The sequence below is a fragment of the Diplotaxodon limnothrissa genome, linkage group LG3 (genome assembly GCF_057381915.1).
Source record: "Diplotaxodon limnothrissa isolate DT_005_m linkage group LG3, D_limnothrissa_male_GT1.1, whole genome shotgun sequence".
Lineage (NCBI taxonomy): Eukaryota > Metazoa > Chordata > Actinopteri > Cichliformes > Cichlidae > Diplotaxodon > Diplotaxodon limnothrissa.
Window position 1 is genome coordinate 63,141,213 of NC_140598.1, and position 22,152 is coordinate 63,163,364.

The following is a 22,152-nucleotide window of genomic DNA, read 5'->3' on the forward strand; positions in this document are numbered from 1 at the left end:
GGACTTTGTGGGTATATTATCTAATTTACCTCTGAGGTGTTAAAATGCACGCCCTAAAGACCACATGCAAATAACCAATAAACCTTTATAGACCATAAAACAATCCAAAGAGAGAAGGCATTATGTCAAATGTCAGCCAATAGAATTCTTTGCAGTTCTTTGACAAACGTGGAGATGAGACCTTGTATAGACTACAGAGGCCTGTTGGCCACTCTTAGGGCATCTGTCCAAACTTTAGGCCTAAAAAGTAAGCAAATGTCTTCCCCATATAGTTATTATAAAGCAGCAAATTATCTAAGGAGAAAAAAATGCAGTGTTTTGTACCATGAAACTGTTTTTTAAAATGTTGTACATCAGTTTAACAGGGAGTCTACAGAAATCGACTACTTTTGAAGACACCCTCAAGTTTTTGGCATTTCCTCATTGCTTTTTATTGTTTGCATGAGATGGGAAAGTCACCTGACTGTTTGAGACATAAATCAAATTTGCCAGAAAGTGCTGGAAATTGATGGCATTTCCCTAACAAAGGATATTGTCATAACTTTTGAAAAGTTCCTAAGGGTTTTCTCCAAAAACAGCATTCATGCTCAGCATTATTATTATTTCATTATTATTATTATTACACAAAGATTGTTTGCTGTTTTCAAAGGACCAGATTCCAGAAGACCTCAATCAACATATAAACATCATCCTGGTTTGACCAATTTTGGCACACCTTGGATACCGTATAAAAGTATGGAACAGCAGAAATTATATAATTTCATTTACATGCCTAAAAATGTTTGTTTTTAAAAAATATATTTTTGAAGAATTAAACACACATTCACAGGCAGCGTGCCCTTTCTGCCATGCGCATGGGAAGGTTAAACAGCCTCTGGTGTTTTAACTCTGAGGAGCTGTAGCTTCGGCCTCTATTGGACGATTTGTTTGATTTACACCTTTTGATGATGCCAGAAGTTGCAAGACCAGACCCTACGTGACCCCAAATTTATGACACGCGGCATCTGTCCAGTCACGTGTCCTTAACTGGGCCTAAGATGGCGATTATTGATGGAAGTTGCTCTGATGCATTGTGTTACCACCAGAGATGGGCAGTAATGCGTTACTGTAATCTGATTACTTTTTTCAAGTAACGAGTAAAGTAAGGGATTACTATTGCAAAAACGGTAATTAGATTACCGTTACTTTCCCGTAGGAACGCTGCGTTACTGCGAGTGCGCCGTTAGTGACAACAGCTGTGTGCAGATCAACAATGGATCACATATCGAGTGCGGGAGAGAGTATGAGCGTGCAGCGTTTAAAGCGTGGAAGTACTGACCTTACTTTGAGTTTGATTCCATAAAAAGTGACAAAAACATTAGCGTCCGTTGTGGGAAGAAAACTTCGTTTTACAGCGAAAAAACCCCTAAACTTCCGAGCAAGCACCGAGTAGCTATGACGTAATGGGAAATTCACAGAGAAACTCGCGGATTCTTCCATTGACCGCGGCACACCTGCACCAGGGTAAACCTCCGCCTACCACAGTCCTGCTTTACAGGTGAAAATAGAGCAACAGGACCGCTGAGTCTTTGACTTTATTCATTTTCTGCTGTGTTTTACTTGCATCTATTTGAAAGAGTGAGTGTAAACACAAAAAACATTTTATTTTATGTGCTGGAATGTGTAGAAAATAGGTTTAAATGTTAAACTAATTTATTCAAGTCAGAGAATGTTGCATATAGTTTAATTTTTACTTGATGCATAAAGTTAAAAGATTAAAACTGATAAAACAAGTTAAAAAAAGAGACTTTTCCATTTGATTACATTTTATATGATGGATTATGCAGAAAAAGTAGAATTGGGCTGAAAGATCTATCACTTTATCACCTCTTCAGGTTGTAAATCGTGTTTTTAAAAAGTAACTAAGTAACTAAGTAATTAATTACTTTTGAAATTAAGTAATCAGTAAAGTAACGGGATTACTTTTTGGGGAAGTAATCAGTAATTAGTTACTGATTACTTTTTTCAAGTAACTTGACCAACACTGGTTACCACAGCCATTATCCAGAACTACAGCGGCTATTGGTTACAGCGGAGGAAACCAGTCCGGTAAGCAAATTTCTGTCTTAGCACATTTGTGGTTTTCTTTTGCCGCTGGTTTAGTGAATTTGTTTTGGAATCGGTGAGAACTAAGATAGCTAACTAGCCATTGTTTACATTGTTACATGAAGTCTGGAGAATTCTTGGCTCAGTTGTGTGTGTTTAGAAGACTTAACTTGAGAATTTACAATAGGACTTTGCTATCTAATGGATAATGTCACGCTAGCTAAATCAATATTTTACATAAAATCTATGAAAAACTGGAAACTGTGTTTTTTTTAGTTCACTTTTACAGACGGGTTGTTTGATGCCTTTCAATGTGTTGCTGATGTCCGGAAATATACTTTCACAGGATAAGCCATGTATATAATTACTGACTGCAGTTATTCTGTAGAAAAATATGATGTTAATTCTAGTGCCAAAGAACTCTGCTTTCTATTCTAATATGTTGCATAAAGCTCAATTATTTATAAGTGATTTGAAAAAGTGTCAGAAGCCTTAAAGTACGTCAAATAGTTTCACCCAACTGATTCTTCTCATAGAGCTAAGATTGCCTCTGTAGGTGGATGTGATCATCTACCCTCCTGGCCAATCAAAACAGTCTTGTCTCTGAAGAGAGTGAGGATGTAGAGCAGTGCTTTTCACTCAACACGGCAATTTCAACAAGATGACACCTCCGAAGCTTGTCTTCTATCTGACATGCCTCTTCTTGGTGGAATTTAGTAAGTTGCATTTTATTTAAAAAACAAGAACAACTATTTATGTTTTAAATGTATCATTCTGGTTAAAAATAATTCTGCTCTTTACCCCATTTAGCTCAGATGAATCATTTAAAACAACCCAGAAATTTACATCAAGAGAAAGGATTGATATCTGCTAATGTTGGAGACTCGTTGATTTTGCGATGTTTTCATGACAGTGATGCTGCAAAGTATTACTGGTACAAGCAACTACTGGGACAGAAGCTACAGCTTATTTCCAATACCTATAAATTTGACAAAAATGGAACTTTTTATGATGAGTTCAAGGACAATCCACGCTTTACATTGGAAACTGATGTGGGTATAAATCACTTACAAATTTCCAACGTACAAATCACAGATACAGCAACTTACTTCTGTGCAAGTGGTCTTTCATTTGTGTTTGAATTTGGAGAGGGTACCAAAGTCATTGTAAAGAGTCAAGGTTTGAGCATCAAAGCTCTAGTCCAGCAGTCTGCTTCTGAAACCATCCAGCCTGGAGGCTCTGTGACTCTAAACTGTACAGTACACACTGGGACCTGTGATGGAGAACGCAGCATTTACTGGTTCAGAAAAACAGAAGAATCTCAACAAACAGGACTTATTTACACCCATGGAGGTGGGAATGATCAGTGCGAGAGAAAAACTAAAACACAAACTAACACCTGCGTCTACACCCTGCCGATGAACGGTCTGAATCTGTCTCATGCTGGGACCTACTACTGTGCTGTTGCCTCATGTGGACACATACTGTTTGGAAAGGGGACAAAACTGGACTTTGAACGTGAGTAACGTCAAGGCTAAGCTTACTAAAAATACTGTAGATCCTCCCCAACAGGGAATGGGACAAAGTTGGACTTTCAAAGTGAGCAGATTTTCTACCAGGAATGGTCTGTTTTTACTCAATAGTATTTATTTTAACTTTGTAAAAAAAGTTGTGAACTTGTTTTCACGTTTTACAGGGGACGTGGACTCACTGGGTTTGGTGTATTTTTTGGGTGGTGCTTTGATATTCGTCATGATTCTTTCTGGCTTTCTGGCTTTCCTGATATGCAAGATGAATGGGAGAAACTGCAGCCAATATTCAGGTACAGTGTATTTTCATTGTTAAAAGCTTAATCTGTATTTTCTTTTTTGGTAAAAAAATAACTTTTTCTTCAACTTTTACCTTCAGAGTCTCATGTAGGACAGTCATCTCCTCACACAACCAATGCAGAGGTAAATATCACTGGAGTGTAACTTTCACAAGCACAAATCTTCCAGTACAATGCACATGAGAAGCAGTTACAATGTATTAATATATTATTTTGTTAGCAGGGTTACAACGATGCAGACAGCCTGCATTATGCCGCTTTACGTGTAAACCAGAGAAAACAATCAAGAAGACTTAAGGATGACACCATGAGTGAATGTGTGTACTCCAGTGTAAAGCAATGACTGTCTTTTGCTTTCTTTATAGTTGTTACAGAGAAGTACTTGTACAATTTTGATTTTAAAAACGGTTTCTGGGTCTTTTTTGTTTGTTTTTGTTTGGAATTTCATGATGGATATCCTAATATTATTCCTTTATAGTGATTTATAGACTTGACAGATGAAATATATCACATATTTCTTGATTTTGATGCATTTCGTTTAATGCTCTGGAATTCTTGCCATGTGTTTAATCACAAAATAAAGTAAATGTCATTATGAAGAACTTGAGCGAATGCGTGTTTACTTCTTTTGGGTATCTGGTTGCTCCCTGTGTATCGTACAGTACATGTGACAGTCCTCACTTATCCCAGACCAGCAGTGGAATTAGGAGGTGGCTGTGACCAGAAAAGCTGCCAATAATTATTTTGACACTTTAACAACTCTAAATACTGGGCATGTAGTTTAAACATTAAAAGTTTGTTGTTGAGATTTAGTTTCTCTATAGGTTATTATCACTAGTCTCGGATTTTGCCTTCATAGGAACTAAGGGGAAGTAGCTGCCAGGTGCTGACAGTGAAACACACTTCATTAGGTGATCAGTAAGTGTGACCACCTCTACAAAGCCAAAAACTTTCAGTTAGCATACGAAATGTTCTTGAGAACATGATCACAAAAAACAGACCAAGTTTAGGTTTTTTGAAGGGTTGCCAGGAAAAAAGTCCTTTTTAAAAGGAACCCATCAGCGTGGGATATTTTTTGGGAAGTTGCATTAGAATAAACAACATGTCTTGTTCAATAATGTCTATTAGACAGAGTAAATCAAAATGGATATGTTTGGCACAACACCACTGTCATTGAAAACCAAACATAGCATCAGCACAAAACACCTGGCAATAATTGTCAAGTCGAAGGGGTGTTGATTATTTGAGGAGGGGGGGTGTCAATGTCAGGCGTGTCCAACAGCTAAAGCTTGGCTTTAACTGTATTATGCAACAGGACAGTGACCCAAACATAGCAAATCTACAGCGGAACAGCTAAATGATAAAAGAATCAAGGTTTTGCAAGAGAGAAGTGCATGCCCAAATACCCCAAACTATGATGAACTAAAGCAAAATTGTAAGGAAGAGTTAGCTAAAATTTCTCTACAACAGTGTGAGAGACTGATACAGAAAGCATTTGCTTCAAGCTATTGCTCTTTGTGAGTCTTGGAGCTTACTTAAGTTGTAGGACTGTGGGAGAAAGCTGGAGTACCCAGAGAGAACCCACACAAACACAAGGAGAACATGCAAACTCCACACAGAAAGACCCTGGTCTGATGGTGGAATTGAACTCAGGACTTTCTAGCTGTGAAGCAACAGTGCTAACCAACATGCCGGTGGCATAGGTACAAGTCCTCATACAATGTACATTACATATATTTATATATATTGTAAAAGTAGTCAAAAAAAATGACATCAACAACAGCACGGTGTCATTTCTGCTTTTTTTCCCTGTAACAACAGCACGACAGATAACAGTCCGTGAACAGTCGCCTTTTTGTTCTCGCTAACCCTCTACATTCTACCATCTACAACTGCCATGGTGTTAATGTCATCCTGAAAGATATGAACATCGAGGGTAAAAACAAAGGAGACTGCTACCGGGCTTTAATCCGCCGATCGCCATGCTGCGGTTACAAGAAAAAGACGCTGAAATTACGTTCTCTATGCATTTAGACGTTCCTGTGCTTTGGCTAAACATTGGATTGAAACTTCAATGCGACAATGACACCAAGTAGAATTACATACATATTGCATAGCCCCAAACATTTCTTTTTCAAAGCCTGCAGTGAAGAAAAAGGTTGGTGATGAGCACAGACAATATCAGGAAAAGTGAGAAATGCAATATTTCTTTGTTGAGCACAGCAGCGTGTCATATTTGCACAGAGAAAGTTGCAGTGCACAAGAAATACAATTTGAATCGTCATTACACAACTAGACATGCTGCGGTGTATGCAAAATACCAGGGAGACGAGAAAGCCAACCAGGTTGCCAATCTTAAAACATCTACTGAGGCTACAAGATTTCTTCAAGAAAGCAACCAAAAAGAATAATGCAGCAGTGAAAGCTAGCTATGTGGTTAGTGAGATGATTGCTAAAGCAGGAAAGCCATTCACAAAGGTGAATTTGTCAAAAAGTGCATATTGCAGGCTGCAAATATAGTCTGTCCAGAAAAGAAAGGTCAGTTTAGCAACATCAGCCTTTCTGCCAACATCAGCATTTCTGACCTGTCAAGTGACATTTAAGAGCAACTGTGCGAGAAAGCCAAATGTTTCAGTGTTTCAGTTGCTCTTGATGAGGCCACAGATATCACCGATACTGCTCAGCTCGCAGTGTATGTCCGAGGTGTTGTTGACTGCTTTGAGGTGATGGAGTACTTGCTTACAGCAATTCCAATGCATGGCCAGACCACCGCTCAGGAGATATGTCACAAGCTGTGTGATGCCATGGAAGAGGTTTGTTGGAATAACAACTGATGGAACGCCATCAATGACGGGGAGGAAAAATGGACTGGTAAGGAGGGTGTGGAGGAGGCTATTGCTCTGCACTGCATTATCCATCATCAGGTCCATCCATCCATCCATCCATCTTCATCCGCTTTGTCCGGGGCCGGGTCGCGGGGGCAGCAGCCTAAGCAAAGAGGCCCAGACCTCCCTCTCCCCAGCCACCTCCTCCAGCTTATCCGGGGGAATACCAAGGCGTTCCCAGGCCAGCCGAGAGATATAATCTCTCCAGCGTGTCCTGGGTCTGCCCCGGGGCCTCCTCCCGGTGGGACATGCCTGGAACACCTCACCCAGGAGGCGCCCAGGGGGCATCCTTGTCAGATGCCCGAACCACCTCAGCTGGCTCCTTTCGATGTGGAGCAGCAGCTGCTCTACTCTGAGCCCCTCCTGGATGGCCGAACTTCTCACCCTATCTCTAAGGGAGAGGCCAGCCACCCTTCGGAGGAAGCTCATTTCTGCTGCTTGTATCCGCGATCTCGTTCTTTCGGTCACTACCCACAGCTCGTGGCCATAGGTGAGGGTAGGGACGTAGATCGACCGGTAAATTGAGAGCTTCGCTTTTACACTCAGCTCCCTCTTCACCACGACGGACCGGTGCAGCGTCCGCATTACTGCAGCTGCAGCCCCAATCCGTCTGTCGATCTCCGGCTCCCTTCTCCCATCACTCGCGAACAAGACCCCGAGATACTTGAACTCCTCCACTTGTGGCAGGAACTCATCATCCATCATCAGGTCCTTTGCAGCAAACACCTGAAGTTTGACAAAGTGATGTAAACATTTCAAAATGCATCAACCAAATCAGATCCAGGAGCTTAAAGCACTGAAGGGTTCCGTGCTTTTTTAGAGGAAGTGGAGTCACAATATAGGATGTGCTCTACTTCACTGAAGCACATTGGCTTAGCAGGGGAAACGTATTGAAAAGATTTTTTGGAGTTGATAGCAGAAGTGAAAGCCTTCACGGAGAAAGATGGAGTGGCTTTTCCTGTGCTAAGTGATCCCAAATGGCTCATGGACTTAGCTTTTCTTGTTGATATCAGATATAAGCTTAATGCACTGAACAAGAACTTACAAGGCCAGGGGCAACTTGTCAGTGCTGCCTATGACAACAAGAAAGCATTCTCCACAAAACGTGTGTTTTGGAAAACCCAGCTCTCTCAGACGTTCCTGACATTTCCCAGCATTGCAAGGTACTTGTGGATGCAGGCACACCATTCAGTGGTGAGAAGTATGTTGATGTCATTTTGAGGCTACAAGAGGTTTTGATCACAGATTTGCAGACTTCAAGACGCACAGAGTCACATTTCAAATTTTTGCTAGCCCCATCTCCTTTGATGATGATGCCCCTTGTGTGCTTCAGATGAAGCTCATTAAACTGCAGTGGAACTCAAAGTGAAGATCAGGGAGGTGAGTGGAAAAGCCGACTAGCTTGGGCATTTTTTGAGAGAACTGACCCCTAGCTTCCTTCGGCTTTCCTGAATGTTCAAGCGGCCCATGTGCCTTTTTAGAAGCACGTACTTCAGCGAAAAGCTCTTCTCCACCTTGAACTTCAATAAGTCCAAGTACAAGACCAGACTTACTGATGAACATCTTTAAGACATACTGAGGATCTCAACTGCTTCCTCCCTCAGGCCAAACCTCTCATGACATGCCTATATGACATTAAAGCTTGGTTGGCCCTGTCGGTCTCTCAGGTCAGCTGACCAGCTGCTCCTGGAGGTACTGAGATCCTGGAAACTCTCTATCGTGGCTCAAAAATTATGGAATAATTCACCCTGGCACGTTAGAGAGGGCCCTTCACTGTCCACTTTTAAATCGCGTCTCAAAACCCACTTTTATTCTTTGGCTTTTAATCTCAGTGAGACTTAGTTTTCAGTTGAAATGAAATTAGTTATTTAATTAATTATTTTTTCTTTGTTTTCTTTGGCTTTTATTTATATGTTCTGTAATTTTATTTTATGGTTCCAATGTACAGCGCTTTGTGTCAGCTGTGGTTGGTTTAAAGTGTTTTATAAATAAAGGTGATTGATGGATTGATTGAAAATGTGGCTGGGCTATGCGAAAGGAAGCCCTGCCAGGTCTCTAGCTGCAAGGAGTAGGCGAGACACATTCAGATGAACAGCTCATGTTCTTCACTGTTCCATTCATGTTCAAAAGAAGGTTAAAGGTTAAAGAACTGTTAATACAGACATTTGAATCTGAATACAGCAAATATAGAAGACTGAAGAAACCACAACTTATTAACTCTTAATTTGTTCATTTATTTTTGTGTTATAGATAATAGATTTGAGACTATGGGAATTTTTTAACAATAGTTTTCTTGTGGAAAACCTTGTGCAACACAGCCTCAAGCTGACTGTGCCTTCAGCGGGCCAGCTAAATTGAGTTTGAGACCCCTGATATAGATGAAACCCAACCACCTCTTATAAATAACGCTTCTTCTACAGAAATGTCCAAGACTTAACTGTCTCACTGACAAACTTCTACCAGAAGAAAATCTTGCAGACATTAACACAGCTCTACTCACCATCCCCAGTACCAGTATGACAGAAACCATTGAGCATGCCACTGTCGCACCTTAATACTATTAACATTTGGGTATACGATTAAAAAAGCATGTAAAGAGAACCTTCCATTCAAAAAGAAGGTTGGAAGCCCAGGACGATGTTTACTGGCTGCAGAAGGGTTTCATGAGAGACGGATCCTCTGTGGTTAAGAAGTAGAACAAAGTGTCCATAACTAAATCTCTAGAATCTGACAAACAAAGGCACACAGCTCTGGCTGCTGGGCTGAGGAAACACAAGATAAAATCTACTCATTCAATTTGGATAGCATTTAAGATGAGCCATAATAGTCAAGTGCTCTACAGCTACAAGCTTTGACTTGCATCAGTGTGAATGCAGAAAAGAAGAAGTCTGTCTCTGTCTGTGCAGCAGCTCGTGTGGTTTTTGTGCAGGATGTAAAGGTAGTTCCACACCCACATAAATACACCATTAGCACCTTTAAACATGCCACCAAAAGTGGTGGATTTTCAGGTATCGTAATACTACTTGGGTGAAATATTTAGAGTAATATTTACATCAGTGAAGAGAACAGACTAGTTGAACAGGGGTATTTGTGTTCCAATGAGCAAAAATAAAATAAAAAACCAACAAAAATAAATCGAACATAACATCCAAGTTCCTTGGCAGATAATTTAAAACTATTCAGCTGATGAAATCACATCACTTGAATTGCATTACCATTACGACTACTGCCATTATACCTATGCACATTTGGAGGTTTTGTGTGTGGGTTGTGTTTGTACCACTATCTTACTACCCTAACACAGCTTTTTGTTCCCTGCTGCTCAAAGCAAAGAAAAAACAACACATTTCAAAAAAAGCATTTCTATAAAAATTATTGAATTTCACATAAAATTTTAAAGTGAAATAAAAGATTAATTTGAAAAGTATTTGGGATGCAATGATTTCAATTTGTGATTTAAAATTTTCAAATATGTTGGTCTTTCTGCTTTAATAAGCCGTTTGGACAATTACAATGCACACTCTAAACATTCATGTTTCAGTGACAAATACTGAGCAGAATCCACTCTAAGGTGGCACCAGTCTCTAAGCTGTAAACTAATGACATTAATGTAATTTTCCTTAGTGAACATATACTGCACTAGTCAAGAGCCTCAATGCTTTTCATATATACTCATGATATTATGAACTTTACACCATAGGTGGTTGTGAACATGTGATTATGTTTCCACAGTAGGACGTACAGTGTCACTGTAGACTGGCCAATCAAGATCAGTCTTGGGTCTTCAGAGTGGAGAAAGCATCACGATTCTTTTCATTTGACACAACGATTTGAACACGATGACACCTGCAAAGTTTGTCTTTTATCTGACATGTTTGTTCCTGGGGAAAATGGGTAAGTTCTGTTTCTGTTCTTTTTAACATCTCTTCAAGTTTTCACCTCTTAAGGAAATGAATATGTTGAACTGACTTTTCATTTGCTTTTATTTTGATTTTTATTGTAGTCCAGAAGACCCATCTGCAACCACAGGCATCTGTTTATCAAGAAAAAGATTTTATCTTAGCTGATGTTGGAGAAAATGTTAGTTTGCATTGTTTCTATGAAGGTGACGATTCAGCATGGATCTTGTGGTATAAGCAAACTCTGGGACAGAAACCGAGGCTAATCTCTACGTTCTATGTGTACGATACAAAAATCACTTTTCATGATGAATTCCTGAACAACCCACGGTTCACACTGGATACAGAAAACGGAAGAAATAACTTGAACATTTCAGATTTGAAAATCAATGACTCAGCTACTTACTACTGTGCATGCAGCTATAGATTTGTGTTAACTTTTGCAGAGGGTACCATTGTCAAAGTAAGGGAGACAGGTTTGAAAAACCCAGCTTTAGTCCATCAGTCACCATCTGAGACCATCCAGCCTGGAGGCTCCGTAACTTTGAACTGCACGGTACACACTGGGACCTGTGATGAAGAACACAGTGTTTACTGGTTCAAAGAAACAGAAGCATCTCGTCCAGGACTGATTTACACTTATGGAGGCAAAAATGATTATTGTAGGACGAAAACTAACCCACAAGCAGACGCCTGTGTCTACAACCTGCCAATGAAGGATCTGAACATGTCTCATGCTGGGACCTACTACTGTGCTGTTGATTCATGTGGACACATAGTGTTTGGAAACGGGACCAGATTGGATCTCAGCCGTGAGTACTGAAGAGTCATTTACAGTCAATTCTGATCACTTTTTGTGAGAAGATACATATAAGCTAAAAATCTCTTTCCGATGACTGGCTAACTGCAGGTGAGGCAGACTTTCTTGTCTTGGTGTACTACTTGAGTGGAGCTTTGGCATTCAGTACCATCCTGGTTCTCCTACTGGTTTTCTCAGTATGCAAGACAATGAAGAGAAACAACTGCCTTTGCCCAGGTATGTGGTACTGCTTGTGCCTGATAGCTTAAATTTGTTACGTTTATCTTTTAGCCTTTGGATCTGAGTATTTTTTTGTCTTTGACTATTAGAGCCTCGTGCACGATTACCAACTCCTTCAACAACAAATTCAGAGGTAAATCAAATCCCAGTTACTTACTAATAAAACAATGCTAAATTTCTGTAAAGGAAATATCTCAAATGACTTTTGCATATTCTCTTGACAGGCTTGTCAAGATGCAGACAGCCTCCATTATGCAGCTTTAAGTGCTAAGAAACTTAACAAGTCAAGAAGACAGAAAGACAACACCAAGAGTGAATGTGTGTACTCCAGCATAAAGCAGTAAATATGGACATTTCAACATTTCAATGTCGAGCAGACAAAACAATTCTACATTCTGTTCAATACAATTTATGACCAGTACTAACATTCTAGCCCAATTGCAACTGGAAAATCAGGCGAATGCATGTCCTGCTTGTCTCCCATCCATATTCCAACAGGATTCTTTGGCTGTTACTTGAGGAATGATTACTTTTAAATACATATACATTTCTGAACAGTATATATTCGTTTTACTAAACATTTGATCTCAAGGTTGTAAAAAAAAACTGCATGAATGAAGTTTTCGTGCCAGACTACAAACAAATTGCAAGGTTTCAGTTTTATTCTCTTTTTTTGAACCATTTTGTTGGAGTTTATGCATTCACATTTAGTAAAAAACCAGCACTGTGACTAAATAAAGCTGCTAGGCTATGGCTGCAGATCTTTTTCATTGTATCTCTGTCAGTGCAACATCAATGATCTTGTGTTTTGAGCCAGTGTGACTACTTCAGGTACTATACAGATTAGTACCAGAGCCAATCTAGGAATTTGCTGCAATCAATTTGAAGCTATAGCAGAGCGTTGTCATGAGATAGGTCACATCAAATAGAAGATGAACCAGTAAAATGGTTATATACACCTTTTTCTAAAAATAAATATACTGGTGGCTACTAGTGCAATCCCTCAGCCCCCTACTAGATGTGTTGTATAAATTTGAAAATATCAAGTGACATTCTTCTTGAGTCACATTCCCAACACTTAGAACCAACCTGATCTTTGACCTTGACCTGTAGGTCAAGCTCACTGAATTCTAAAATATAAATGTATGCTATCACTTTGAAAACCCTAAGTTCTTAATTTATGGTGTTCACAAGAATTTAAGAACATATTCCCCCTGACCTCACAGATATTCAAAGTCATCCAAGAATTTAAGTAGAAATGAGTTATTGTGTTCATAAGATTTTCAGTAAATCTGACCTCTGATTTTGATCAAGCTCGACAGGATTCCAGAGTCGTCTCTATCTTCTAAGCCGACTGAGGTCTCTACAGTGAAAATAACAAATAACAAAGTTAAAGTAAAATGTCAATCATATACATGTCGTTTCTCTCTATGTTCTGGATATTTATAATTTAGCTATTTCTATTTATTATAGCTAGTTCTTATATTTTGTAAACTTGTAATATATTGTATTATTTAAGTTAGCATGCTCACATGTTCAGCATGTTACTGTTCTTATTGTCTTGGAGCAACTGTAAATACATACTTTCCATAGGGATTAATAAAGTATTCTGATTCTGAATGGCCTATCCCACCTTGCAGCTGCAAGAGAAGTACTTGCAGCTACTGACAGGTACCAAAAAGAGAGAGAGAGAGTATTACTCTGATATTTGCATTTTTACATTGGCTGACAGTTAAATGCAGAGTTGAGTTTAAGGTTCTATTAGTTGATTTTTAATCTCTCCAATAGCTTGGCTCCTGGTATGCATGTCTATATCTATACATACATGAGTTGCTTTTAACCCTTTAAGACCTATCATAGAACCAAGTTCGCAAAAACCATCAAGGGCTACGATGAAACTGGCTGACTCTCTATGTGAGCCAGTTTCATCCTAGCCCTTGATGGTTTTTGCGACTGCACTTGGGGACACATTCAAAGTTTTAGGAATTTTCCAGACTGACCAAATTTAGGTTCTTAAAGTAATAATGGACTGTCATTTCTCTTTACTTGTCTGATTAGTTCTTGCCATAATATGAATTCTAACAGTTGTCAAATAGGGATGTCAGCTGTGTACCAACCTGACTTCTGTACAACACAACTGATGGTCCCAACAACATTGAGAAGGCAACAAATTTCACAAATGAACCCTGACAAGGCACAAATGTGAAGTGAAACCATTTGAGATAAGGCCAAGGGTTTTCAGTGCTGTCAACAAAGCAAAGGGTGGCTACTTTAGTTCTTGTATCTTACTATTATGGGTTTTTAAGTAATTGTAATAATTCCTGGATTTTTTTTTTTTATTTGATTCCCTGCCTCTCCCATTAAATCTCAGCCTCTGTGTTAGATATTCCCTTGTTGGTTACTTCCTGTTTTATTTTGATAGTCGTACGTACCTTCTACTGAATAACTTCCCATGTCTCATTATCCCTGCTGTGCATTCATCCTATTTCCCCTAACCTCATTACTTTGTGTTTATTGTTTTTTCCTTGTATTTTTTCTGTTTTCCCTTGGATTATTCTGAACGTTTATCCTGAACAGACAGTGATAAAAGCTTATTTTGTATTTCACTCCATCTTTAGTTCTGTACTTAATCTATTGAAACGCAATGCCCCCAGTAATGGGGGAGAGAGGGAGAACATCTGGAATGTACCACCAGATCTGTTATTTAAATATAGCTGTTTGATATCCACAGAAACGTCAGAATCTCAACTAAAAGCTAAAAAAAATCACAAAACACAGCTACTGTAAAACAGTAAATGGTTAAAGAGCAGGTAAAAGGATGTAAACACAAAGCACAAATCACACGATCATGCCACGATACACGATCATGCGTCAGGGTGCTGAAAGCAGAAATCTCACAGATTCATAAACTGCTGGTTTCATCACTTTCTGAACTAAATTCACTGAACCAGCTGCAAGAGAAGACCAACGCTAGGCTTCACATTTAAGGAACATTGTAATGAATTCCCTCTTAGTTCGGTGTGTTTTGCTGTGAAGACCGGGTTGGATTTGAGATACTCAAAAGGGATTAAAAAGAGTTGTGTGACTACCCCAGGTTTTCCCCAATACAAGACAAATTGCACATATTATTTTCTTTTTCAGACATATCTGTTACTATTTGTCAAAGTTCAAACAACCTCTGTAATGTAGCTTTGAGTTCAAGTCATCCAACTAATCGGATTTTAGCGCAAAGATTCAAACCAGAGCTTTATGTTTTTTTGTTGTTGTTAAGAATCTCATTGAAGATGCTTTGTGAAGTTAGAAATATTCTTTTGATATTGGTCTTTAAATCGCGGTTTTCGGTCTAAAGATAAGATCTCTTTAAGCTTAGACAGGCTTTAGTATTGTGTAACTACTTGGCTGTATTATCTATTGTGTGATCTTTGTGGTTACAAGCGGGAAATGACCTGATTCTGACTTAGAAAAAAAATTTTTTAGAAACTGACTGAAATCATACGTTCTTTCCTTTGTCAGTGCACAGCCATTTACTGTTTTTGACAGGATGTTAAGTATTATGCAGACACAAAAATGACCAAGGAAACACTCAAAAACGCCAATATAAACATCAGTATATAAAGTGAATATAAGTTCACATTTAGATTATTATGTCAGCAGTATAACATCAAATTCTGTAGTTTTTAAACAAACTACTTGTTTTATTCTGCAAACTACACTATATGAGTAATTCGTTTTGTATATAAATTTCCTAAGGATATGCTTCCCCAAGGCCAATGGCCTGTTTGATAGTGATACAGATATTGTCCCAAAAAATCCACCAATTTTCATTAAATTCAATTTGGCAACTTTTGCAAAATCCACCACCTTCACTTTACTTTTTTATTATTCTATTCTAGGCTGTAAAACGTAAATGAGAGTTACTATGCTCTTTCACCCATTTTAAAAATGTTGTGCTTAATAGGCATCTCACAATGTCAGTATTTATTATTAGAAAAAACAAAACGTGATACTATTGTTTCCAGTGAGCACGTTGCATTTCCTAAGTAGGACATACAGCGCAGCGTCACAGTTTGTCGGCCAATCAAACACAGTCCTGCCTATAAAGAGTAGAAAAGAGGGTTTTTTCCTTCCTTTTTTTCACACAGCAATTTTCTGCACAATGGCTTTTTCACTGCTGGCTTTTTATTTTGCAATACTGTTATCGAGGACTCTGGGTGAGTTGTGTGCTTGTAGGTTCATTTCTCCTCTCTAAGAATATTGAATTCTTTCACTTTTGCCTTACATTTGCTTTATTTTATATTTCAATTCTGCTCATTTGACTGATCTAGAGCTGTCCTCATCTGGTCATCAGAAGAGCGCTTTTGTGTCACGTAAAACGAGTGACAACTTGATTTTGGAATGTTTCTACGAAGGTGAGGTTGCTGCAAGGCTTTACTGGTATAAACAACCTCTTGGACAGAAACCAATGCTCATCTCTTACTCCTACATATATGAAAAAAATAACACATTTTTTGGCGAATTTAAGAATAATCACCGCTTTTCACTGGATACTGAAAATGGCAAAAACCACTTGATGATCGGAGATTTACAAATTTCAGACTCAGCGACTTACTACTGTATGACCTCTTATTTATACAGATTAACATTTTCAGAAAGCATTACTGTTATTGTTAACGATGCAGAGTCAAACGTCCAAGCTGTGGTCCAACAGTCAGCTTCTGAGATCATCCAGCAAGGAGACTCTGTGACTCTGAACTGTACAGTACACACTGGGACCTGTGATGAAGAACACAGTGTGTACTGGTTCCAAAACTCAGACGAATCCCATTCTCAGTCCCATCCTGGACTCATTTACACACATTGGGGTGGGAATGATCAGTGTGAGAAAGAAGCTAAGACACAAATACACACCTGTGTCTACAACTTGCCAATGAATAACCTGAATCTGTCTCATGCTGGGACCTACTACTGTGCTGTCGCCTCATGTGGACACATACTGTTTGGAAATGGAACAAAACTGGACTTTGAACGTGAGTAACATTAAGACTGAGTTTACTAAAACCACAGTAGATCCCACCCAGTTGTCTAAACTGTCTGACTTCATGCAGATAATGTTTTCTGGAGCGGCACCTTTGCAGTCACCTCCATCCTGAGTGTATTGCTGGCTTTCTCAGTGTGTGTGATCAGCAAGAAATGCATCTGCAAATCTCCTGGTAACTAATTTTTAGGGTTTTTTTAACCTGCCAATTATTCCAGAATTATAAATATAAGAAACTTTTGTTGTTCTTGTAGAATCTCAAGCAAGTCTCCCCAAAGCAGATGCAACGGTGATGTATTACCAGTAACTATTCAGTTACCATTTTTCTACGCAAAAGTCAATCTGTGGACATATTTTTATTAATAAGTATTTTGTTGCCAGGCTTTCCAAGAGGCAGAAAGACTCTATTTTCCATCTTCAACTGTCAACCTGCGCAACAGATCAAGAAGTCAGAAGGATCACACCTGGAGTGAATGTGTGTACTATAGTGTAAAGCATTAGTACACAGAGAAGACACGGTGTTTAAAAATGTAGTATTTCTTTTTTATGTTGGGTCATGTTCACAATATAATTTTTTTTGCTAGTTAATCACATTTGTAACGTCAGTGTAGTTTGAAGATAAAGATGGAATAATGAAGGAATCATGAGAGACAAATGTCAGTATTCACTTCTTTTTTAATCCTCATTCTCTGCCAACAGCCTTTTAATTTTTTATTTTTTTTTTGTAAATTTAATGTTTTTGAAGCTCAATAAACATAATAAAGACTAAAAGACCTTCAAGCTTGAGACAATATCTGTGTGCCATTTCAATTCAGTGATAACATGTCTCATTATTGTGATTATTATTATTGTGTATGAGAGAATTAAGCCAAGCTTGTCTCTTCAAGAGAATGGATCATGAAATGCAGTCATTCTGCTGCCAAATTAAGTATAGAAACTAGACTTAATCTGTTATCCTAAATACAAAAGGTCCCAAGCAGGAGTGGATCTAGAGAAATTTTCTTAGAGTGGCAGGGAAATCAAATGGGATGGCAAAATGAAAGTCATTTCTTTACACATGCAGATGTGTAGTTTTTTTGAAATTTAGAAATAATTTACAAAAAATTGCACAAATCTGCACTTTCATGAAGAAATTTTTGACCGAAAATTTAAACCAAATTTTTCATGATTTATTGGGTTCCAGGGTATAATTGGCCATTTTTGACTACTTTTAATTTTACCTTCATTTTTCACCATTAAAAGCTATTTATATTCCCTTGTTTGGTATCAGTCTTTTCAGCACAAACTCACATGTCTGAATCCGCTGTTATTCTTTTCATTTTGACATACTGTATTAGCACAATTGATATAAATCTAAATTTTAAAAACTTATGCTCAAATTTTAAGTTCTATACAACTATTGCCCCCAAAATGCAGCCAATACGTAGCACGGCACATGTTTCGTGTAGGATAGTTAATTTAAATGCCCGTCATAAAGTAATAACTAGCTCTGAGCTGTGTTTAATATTAATAAGTCCTAAAGTACAACTACATTGTATTTTCAGTTTTTCCTCCATTTTGCTTTAGATTGCAACTTAGCTTGCAAAAATAATTAAATAGATAGCACCTAACCTTTTCTCTAGATCTCATGGTGAATACTCTCACTAACACCAAGTCTCTTGTTCTCAACTTCACTGATTTTAATCGTAGTGAAGCCTGTACTGGGTTGGGTGTGTAAAGGAGGATTACGGTAAATATTTGTTGTCAATACAACTACTTTTTGCTGCCACTGCTGCTGCTGCAGGATATCCTCATCAAGATTTAGGAGGGTATGCCATGTGAGAGGTCACTACTGAATCTCTTGCAGAACAAATGATCAGGGGTAATATGCTGAAATTAGGAGGGGTTGTTTCAGCAAAAGAATATACCCAGTCGAATAATGTGAACTATTTACCAGTTATGTCGATTGCAAGTATTTGCAGATATCAAATTGGAATTTTGCATTAGGGAAACGACATGCTTATTATTACTGGCAGGTAAAAAGCCAGATTCTTATGAAGTGGTATCAACCGGTCGCAGCAGATGGCCCCGCCCCTCCTTGAGCCTGGTTGTGCTGGAGGTTTCTTCTGTTAAAAGGGAGTTTTTCCTTCCCACTGTCACCAAAGTGCTTGCTCATAGGGGGTCATATGATTGTTGGGTTTTTCTCTGTACCTATACCTTTAACTTTTGTTGTGATTTGGTGCTATAAATAAATAAATTTATAAATAAATAATAATAAATAAATAAAATTGAATTGAATTGGTATGACTGCTTTGTTTGGGCAGAGAAGGATTTGTTTATGAGGCAAGAACTTGGGGAATAGGACGATGCATTAGGGGACAACATTTTTCAAGTAGGGCTAGTCGAGAGTGAGGACCATTAGCATGGATTTAGGGGGGGAAAGTCCATGTTGAGGTGGAATTGCATAAAAAAGAGTGAAGCACTTCCAGTAATGTAACTTATAGTCTAAAGTGCTTTGACTGTTAAAAAAGATTAAACTGTTTATGGCTAATAGAGGATGGGGAATGCCTGGATACTGATGTGTGAAGAAAAGCAACAAACCTGTAGCCTTAAAAGGTGACCCAAGTTCAGGCACATGGTCTGACAGCAGAGTCAGTTAAAATAGGACAAGGAGAGCTGACAAATTATTGTCAATTGAAGGATGACAACAAGTAAATCCCATCCCATTGGTCATGTTGTTTTGGCAAAACATCGTTGACAGACAGCTTTGACACAAATTTAAAATGTCTTTGCTGTAAACATTTGAGTCTATGACAAACAGGCACAGAAAGCTAAAAGTGGGTGCATCCTGTCAAACAGAGTGCCTTTTACCATTTTTCTGTTTAGACGTGTCAGTGCAACGGCCTCTGTGGTTTCAGCAGGATGTGTTGTTACGCTAACACATACATCACGACCTAAGGTCCACTTGCTGTAAACACCCAAAAACTGTAGTTTTCCACAGGTCTTGTTTATTTCATGCTGCAACTCATGAGCTCAGAAACTTTTTATCCGGAATGCAAAACCATTATTGAAAATGATGTATGATAATCATTATTCAAACAGCAGTAGAGTAAAGAGTAAAATAACATAAATGACAAATGTTACATTGTATTCCTGCAACTTAAGAGCAAAGATATTATAATCCTGAACGTAAAATACCAAAATCCTGTGTGAATGTATTCATGTTGATATTCCTAATGATCTCTTTCTGGGCCCATGTGCTGCTGTTTTCTGGTTTGCCCTACTGTTATCCACAATGAGCTCACTGCTGGAATCCTAATTCTGTATACTCAAATTATTACTCATCACATCTTTTAAATGAAAAGTGTTTCACAGCATGGGATATGCTAGAAATGACAATCAATCATTACAATGAAAAACACATCATTATTAAACTTGAAAATCAAATGCAACTGGATCAGAGCAGCTTCTGCTTTGATCCCATTTATATAGTATAACAAACCTAATGTAGACCAAACTCCACTTTCAATACTTTTAGATCTGTTTGTAATTCCAAAAAACGTATAATTCCTCTCAGATATCACACTGTATTTTCCACTACAGGCGGCACTAAACGCGTGATTGTGAGTTCCATACAATAGATACTGTGTCACCTTTGGCTGGCCAATCAAACACATTGTTGCCTCTCAAAAGTGGAGCAGCTATCAGTAACCTTCATTTTACACGAGAATCTCACCACAATGGTGTCTTCAGTGTTTTTCTTCTGTCTTCTGTGTCTGTTATTCGGAAAAATGGGTAAGTTCCATTACTAAGGATTCAGATTTTTGTGTTGTTAGGTTTTTACGTTTAACTGAAAGTGCATTTGTTTTTTTCTTCGTTTCCACTACAGTTCAGATGACAGAGTCGCAAATATTCTCATCTGAACATCAAGAGTCTCGTTTCATATCAGCTCAAGTTGGTGGAAAAGTGACATTAAAATGTTTATATGATGCTCACGTTTCTGCAAGAGTGTTCTGGTTTAAGCAAAATCTGGGACAAAAACCAAAGATTATCTCTCACTTTTTCAAATATAATGTGAACAACTCTTTTAGTGAAGAGCTCAAGAACAACCCACGCTTCACACTGGATACACAAGATGGCAAATATCACTTGACGATCAAAGATTTGCAAGTTTCAGACTCAGCTTCTTACTACTGTGTTCAGTATTCATACACTTTAACCTTTTTAGAAAACATCATCATCAGTGTAAAAGGTTCAGGTGTGAACATCAAAGCTGTGGTCCAGCAGTCAGCATCTGAGACCATCCAGCCAGGAGGCTCCGTGACTCTGAACTGTACAGTACACACTGGGACCTGTGATGGAGAGCACAGTGTTTACTGGTTCAAAGACTCAGACGAATCCCATCCTGGACTCATTTACACACATTTGGGCAGAAATGATCAGTGTGATAACAAACCTAGCAAACAAACGCACACCTGTGTCTACAGCTTGCCAATGAGTAACCTGAGTGTTTCTCATGCTGGGATCTACTACTGTGCTGTTACCTCATGTGGACGCATACTATTTGGAAATGGGACCAAGCTGGAGCCTAAAGGTGAGTAACCTTTTCTACCTGTTTCTCACTTTATCAATATTTAAAGATATAGACAAGAAAAAGCTCTGTTTTTGGTGTGTTGCAGGCACGTTTAATTCTCAGGGCTTGGTGTATTTCTTGAGCGGAGCTTTGACATTCAGCTCCATCCTCAGTGTTTTACTGGGATACTTGCTGTACAAGACAAACAAAAGAAACAGACACCAATCGACAGGTAAGTGGAGTCTTTTAAGCTTAGAACGGTTTTAGCTAAAGTTGGATTTTCAGTTAAATCAATTACTTTGTGTTTCACAAACAGAATCTCAAGCAAGATTTTCAGGCCCCGCAACAAGTTCGGAGGTGAATATCGTTTTTTTTAATGACTTGTTAAAGCGCTCTTCAACAAACTTTTTACAGTCTTCTGTTTTATGGCCATTGTTTACATCTGAAATCATGTTCTTATCTACTTTGTACACATTTTGACAGGGGTACCAGCATGCTGACAGCCTTCATTATGCTGCTTTAAGCATTAAAATCCCCAAGAGATCAAGAACACAGAGAAACAACACCGACGATGAATGTGTTTACTCTGCTATAAACAAATAAAGATAGATATTTGCAAATGAGGTGGCCAATTTTCTTTATCTATTAGAGAAATGCTGTATTGGTGTCTCTTAGCATAGACATTTTTGTACTTTCACTGTGGTAAAATTGTAATGATACAAATTTAGGAACTTCTGCCCTGTTTGTTGTTTTTGTGATGTCAAGGATTCCTCCTTTCTTTCTTGTTCTTTCATTGTTTTTTCCATGTACCAATGCATTTGTAGGAGAT

General features: G+C 38.4%; 4 protein-coding genes across 5 annotated transcripts; all 4 read left to right on the forward strand.

Moving 5' to 3' along the window:
• Positions 1 to 2,746: 2,746 nt before the first annotated feature.
• Positions 2,747 to 4,256, forward strand: LOC146636852 (uncharacterized). Of its 2 annotated transcripts, none has more exons than XM_085351086.1 (5): positions 2,747 to 2,801; positions 2,896 to 3,603; positions 3,782 to 3,907; positions 3,994 to 4,037; positions 4,134 to 4,256. In XM_085351086.1, exons 1-5 carry the CDS (start codon positions 2,747 to 2,749, stop codon positions 4,254 to 4,256), a joined length of 1,056 nt encoding a protein of 351 aa, XP_085207212.1. The 2 variants fall into 2 exon arrangements, with proteins under 2 accessions (XP_085207212.1, XP_085207213.1); XM_085351087.1 differs by having other exon boundaries at positions 4,137 to 4,256.
• Positions 4,257 to 10,637: 6,381 nt separating this feature from the next.
• LOC146636853 (uncharacterized) lies at positions 10,638 to 12,080 on the forward strand. Its single transcript, XM_085351088.1, has 5 exons — positions 10,638 to 10,692; positions 10,802 to 11,509; positions 11,608 to 11,733; positions 11,826 to 11,869; positions 11,961 to 12,080. Exons 1-5 carry the CDS (start codon positions 10,638 to 10,640, stop codon positions 12,078 to 12,080), a joined length of 1,053 nt encoding a protein of 350 aa, XP_085207214.1.
• A 3,812-nt stretch (positions 12,081 to 15,892) lies between these two features.
• On the forward strand, positions 15,893 to 17,272 carry LOC146636854 (uncharacterized). Its single transcript, XM_085351089.1, has 5 exons — positions 15,893 to 15,947; positions 16,062 to 16,763; positions 16,842 to 16,946; positions 17,026 to 17,060; positions 17,153 to 17,272. The coding sequence occupies exons 1-5, from the start codon at positions 15,893 to 15,895 to the stop codon at positions 17,270 to 17,272; spliced, it is 1,017 nt and encodes a 338-aa protein (XP_085207215.1).
• Positions 17,273 to 20,490: 3,218 nt separating this feature from the next.
• On the forward strand, positions 20,491 to 21,926 carry LOC146636855 (immunoglobulin kappa light chain-like). Its single transcript, XM_085351090.1, has 5 exons — positions 20,491 to 20,545; positions 20,640 to 21,344; positions 21,430 to 21,555; positions 21,640 to 21,680; positions 21,807 to 21,926. The coding sequence occupies exons 1-5, from the start codon at positions 20,491 to 20,493 to the stop codon at positions 21,924 to 21,926; spliced, it is 1,047 nt and encodes a 348-aa protein (XP_085207216.1).
• Positions 21,927 to 22,152: the final 226 nt, after the last annotated feature.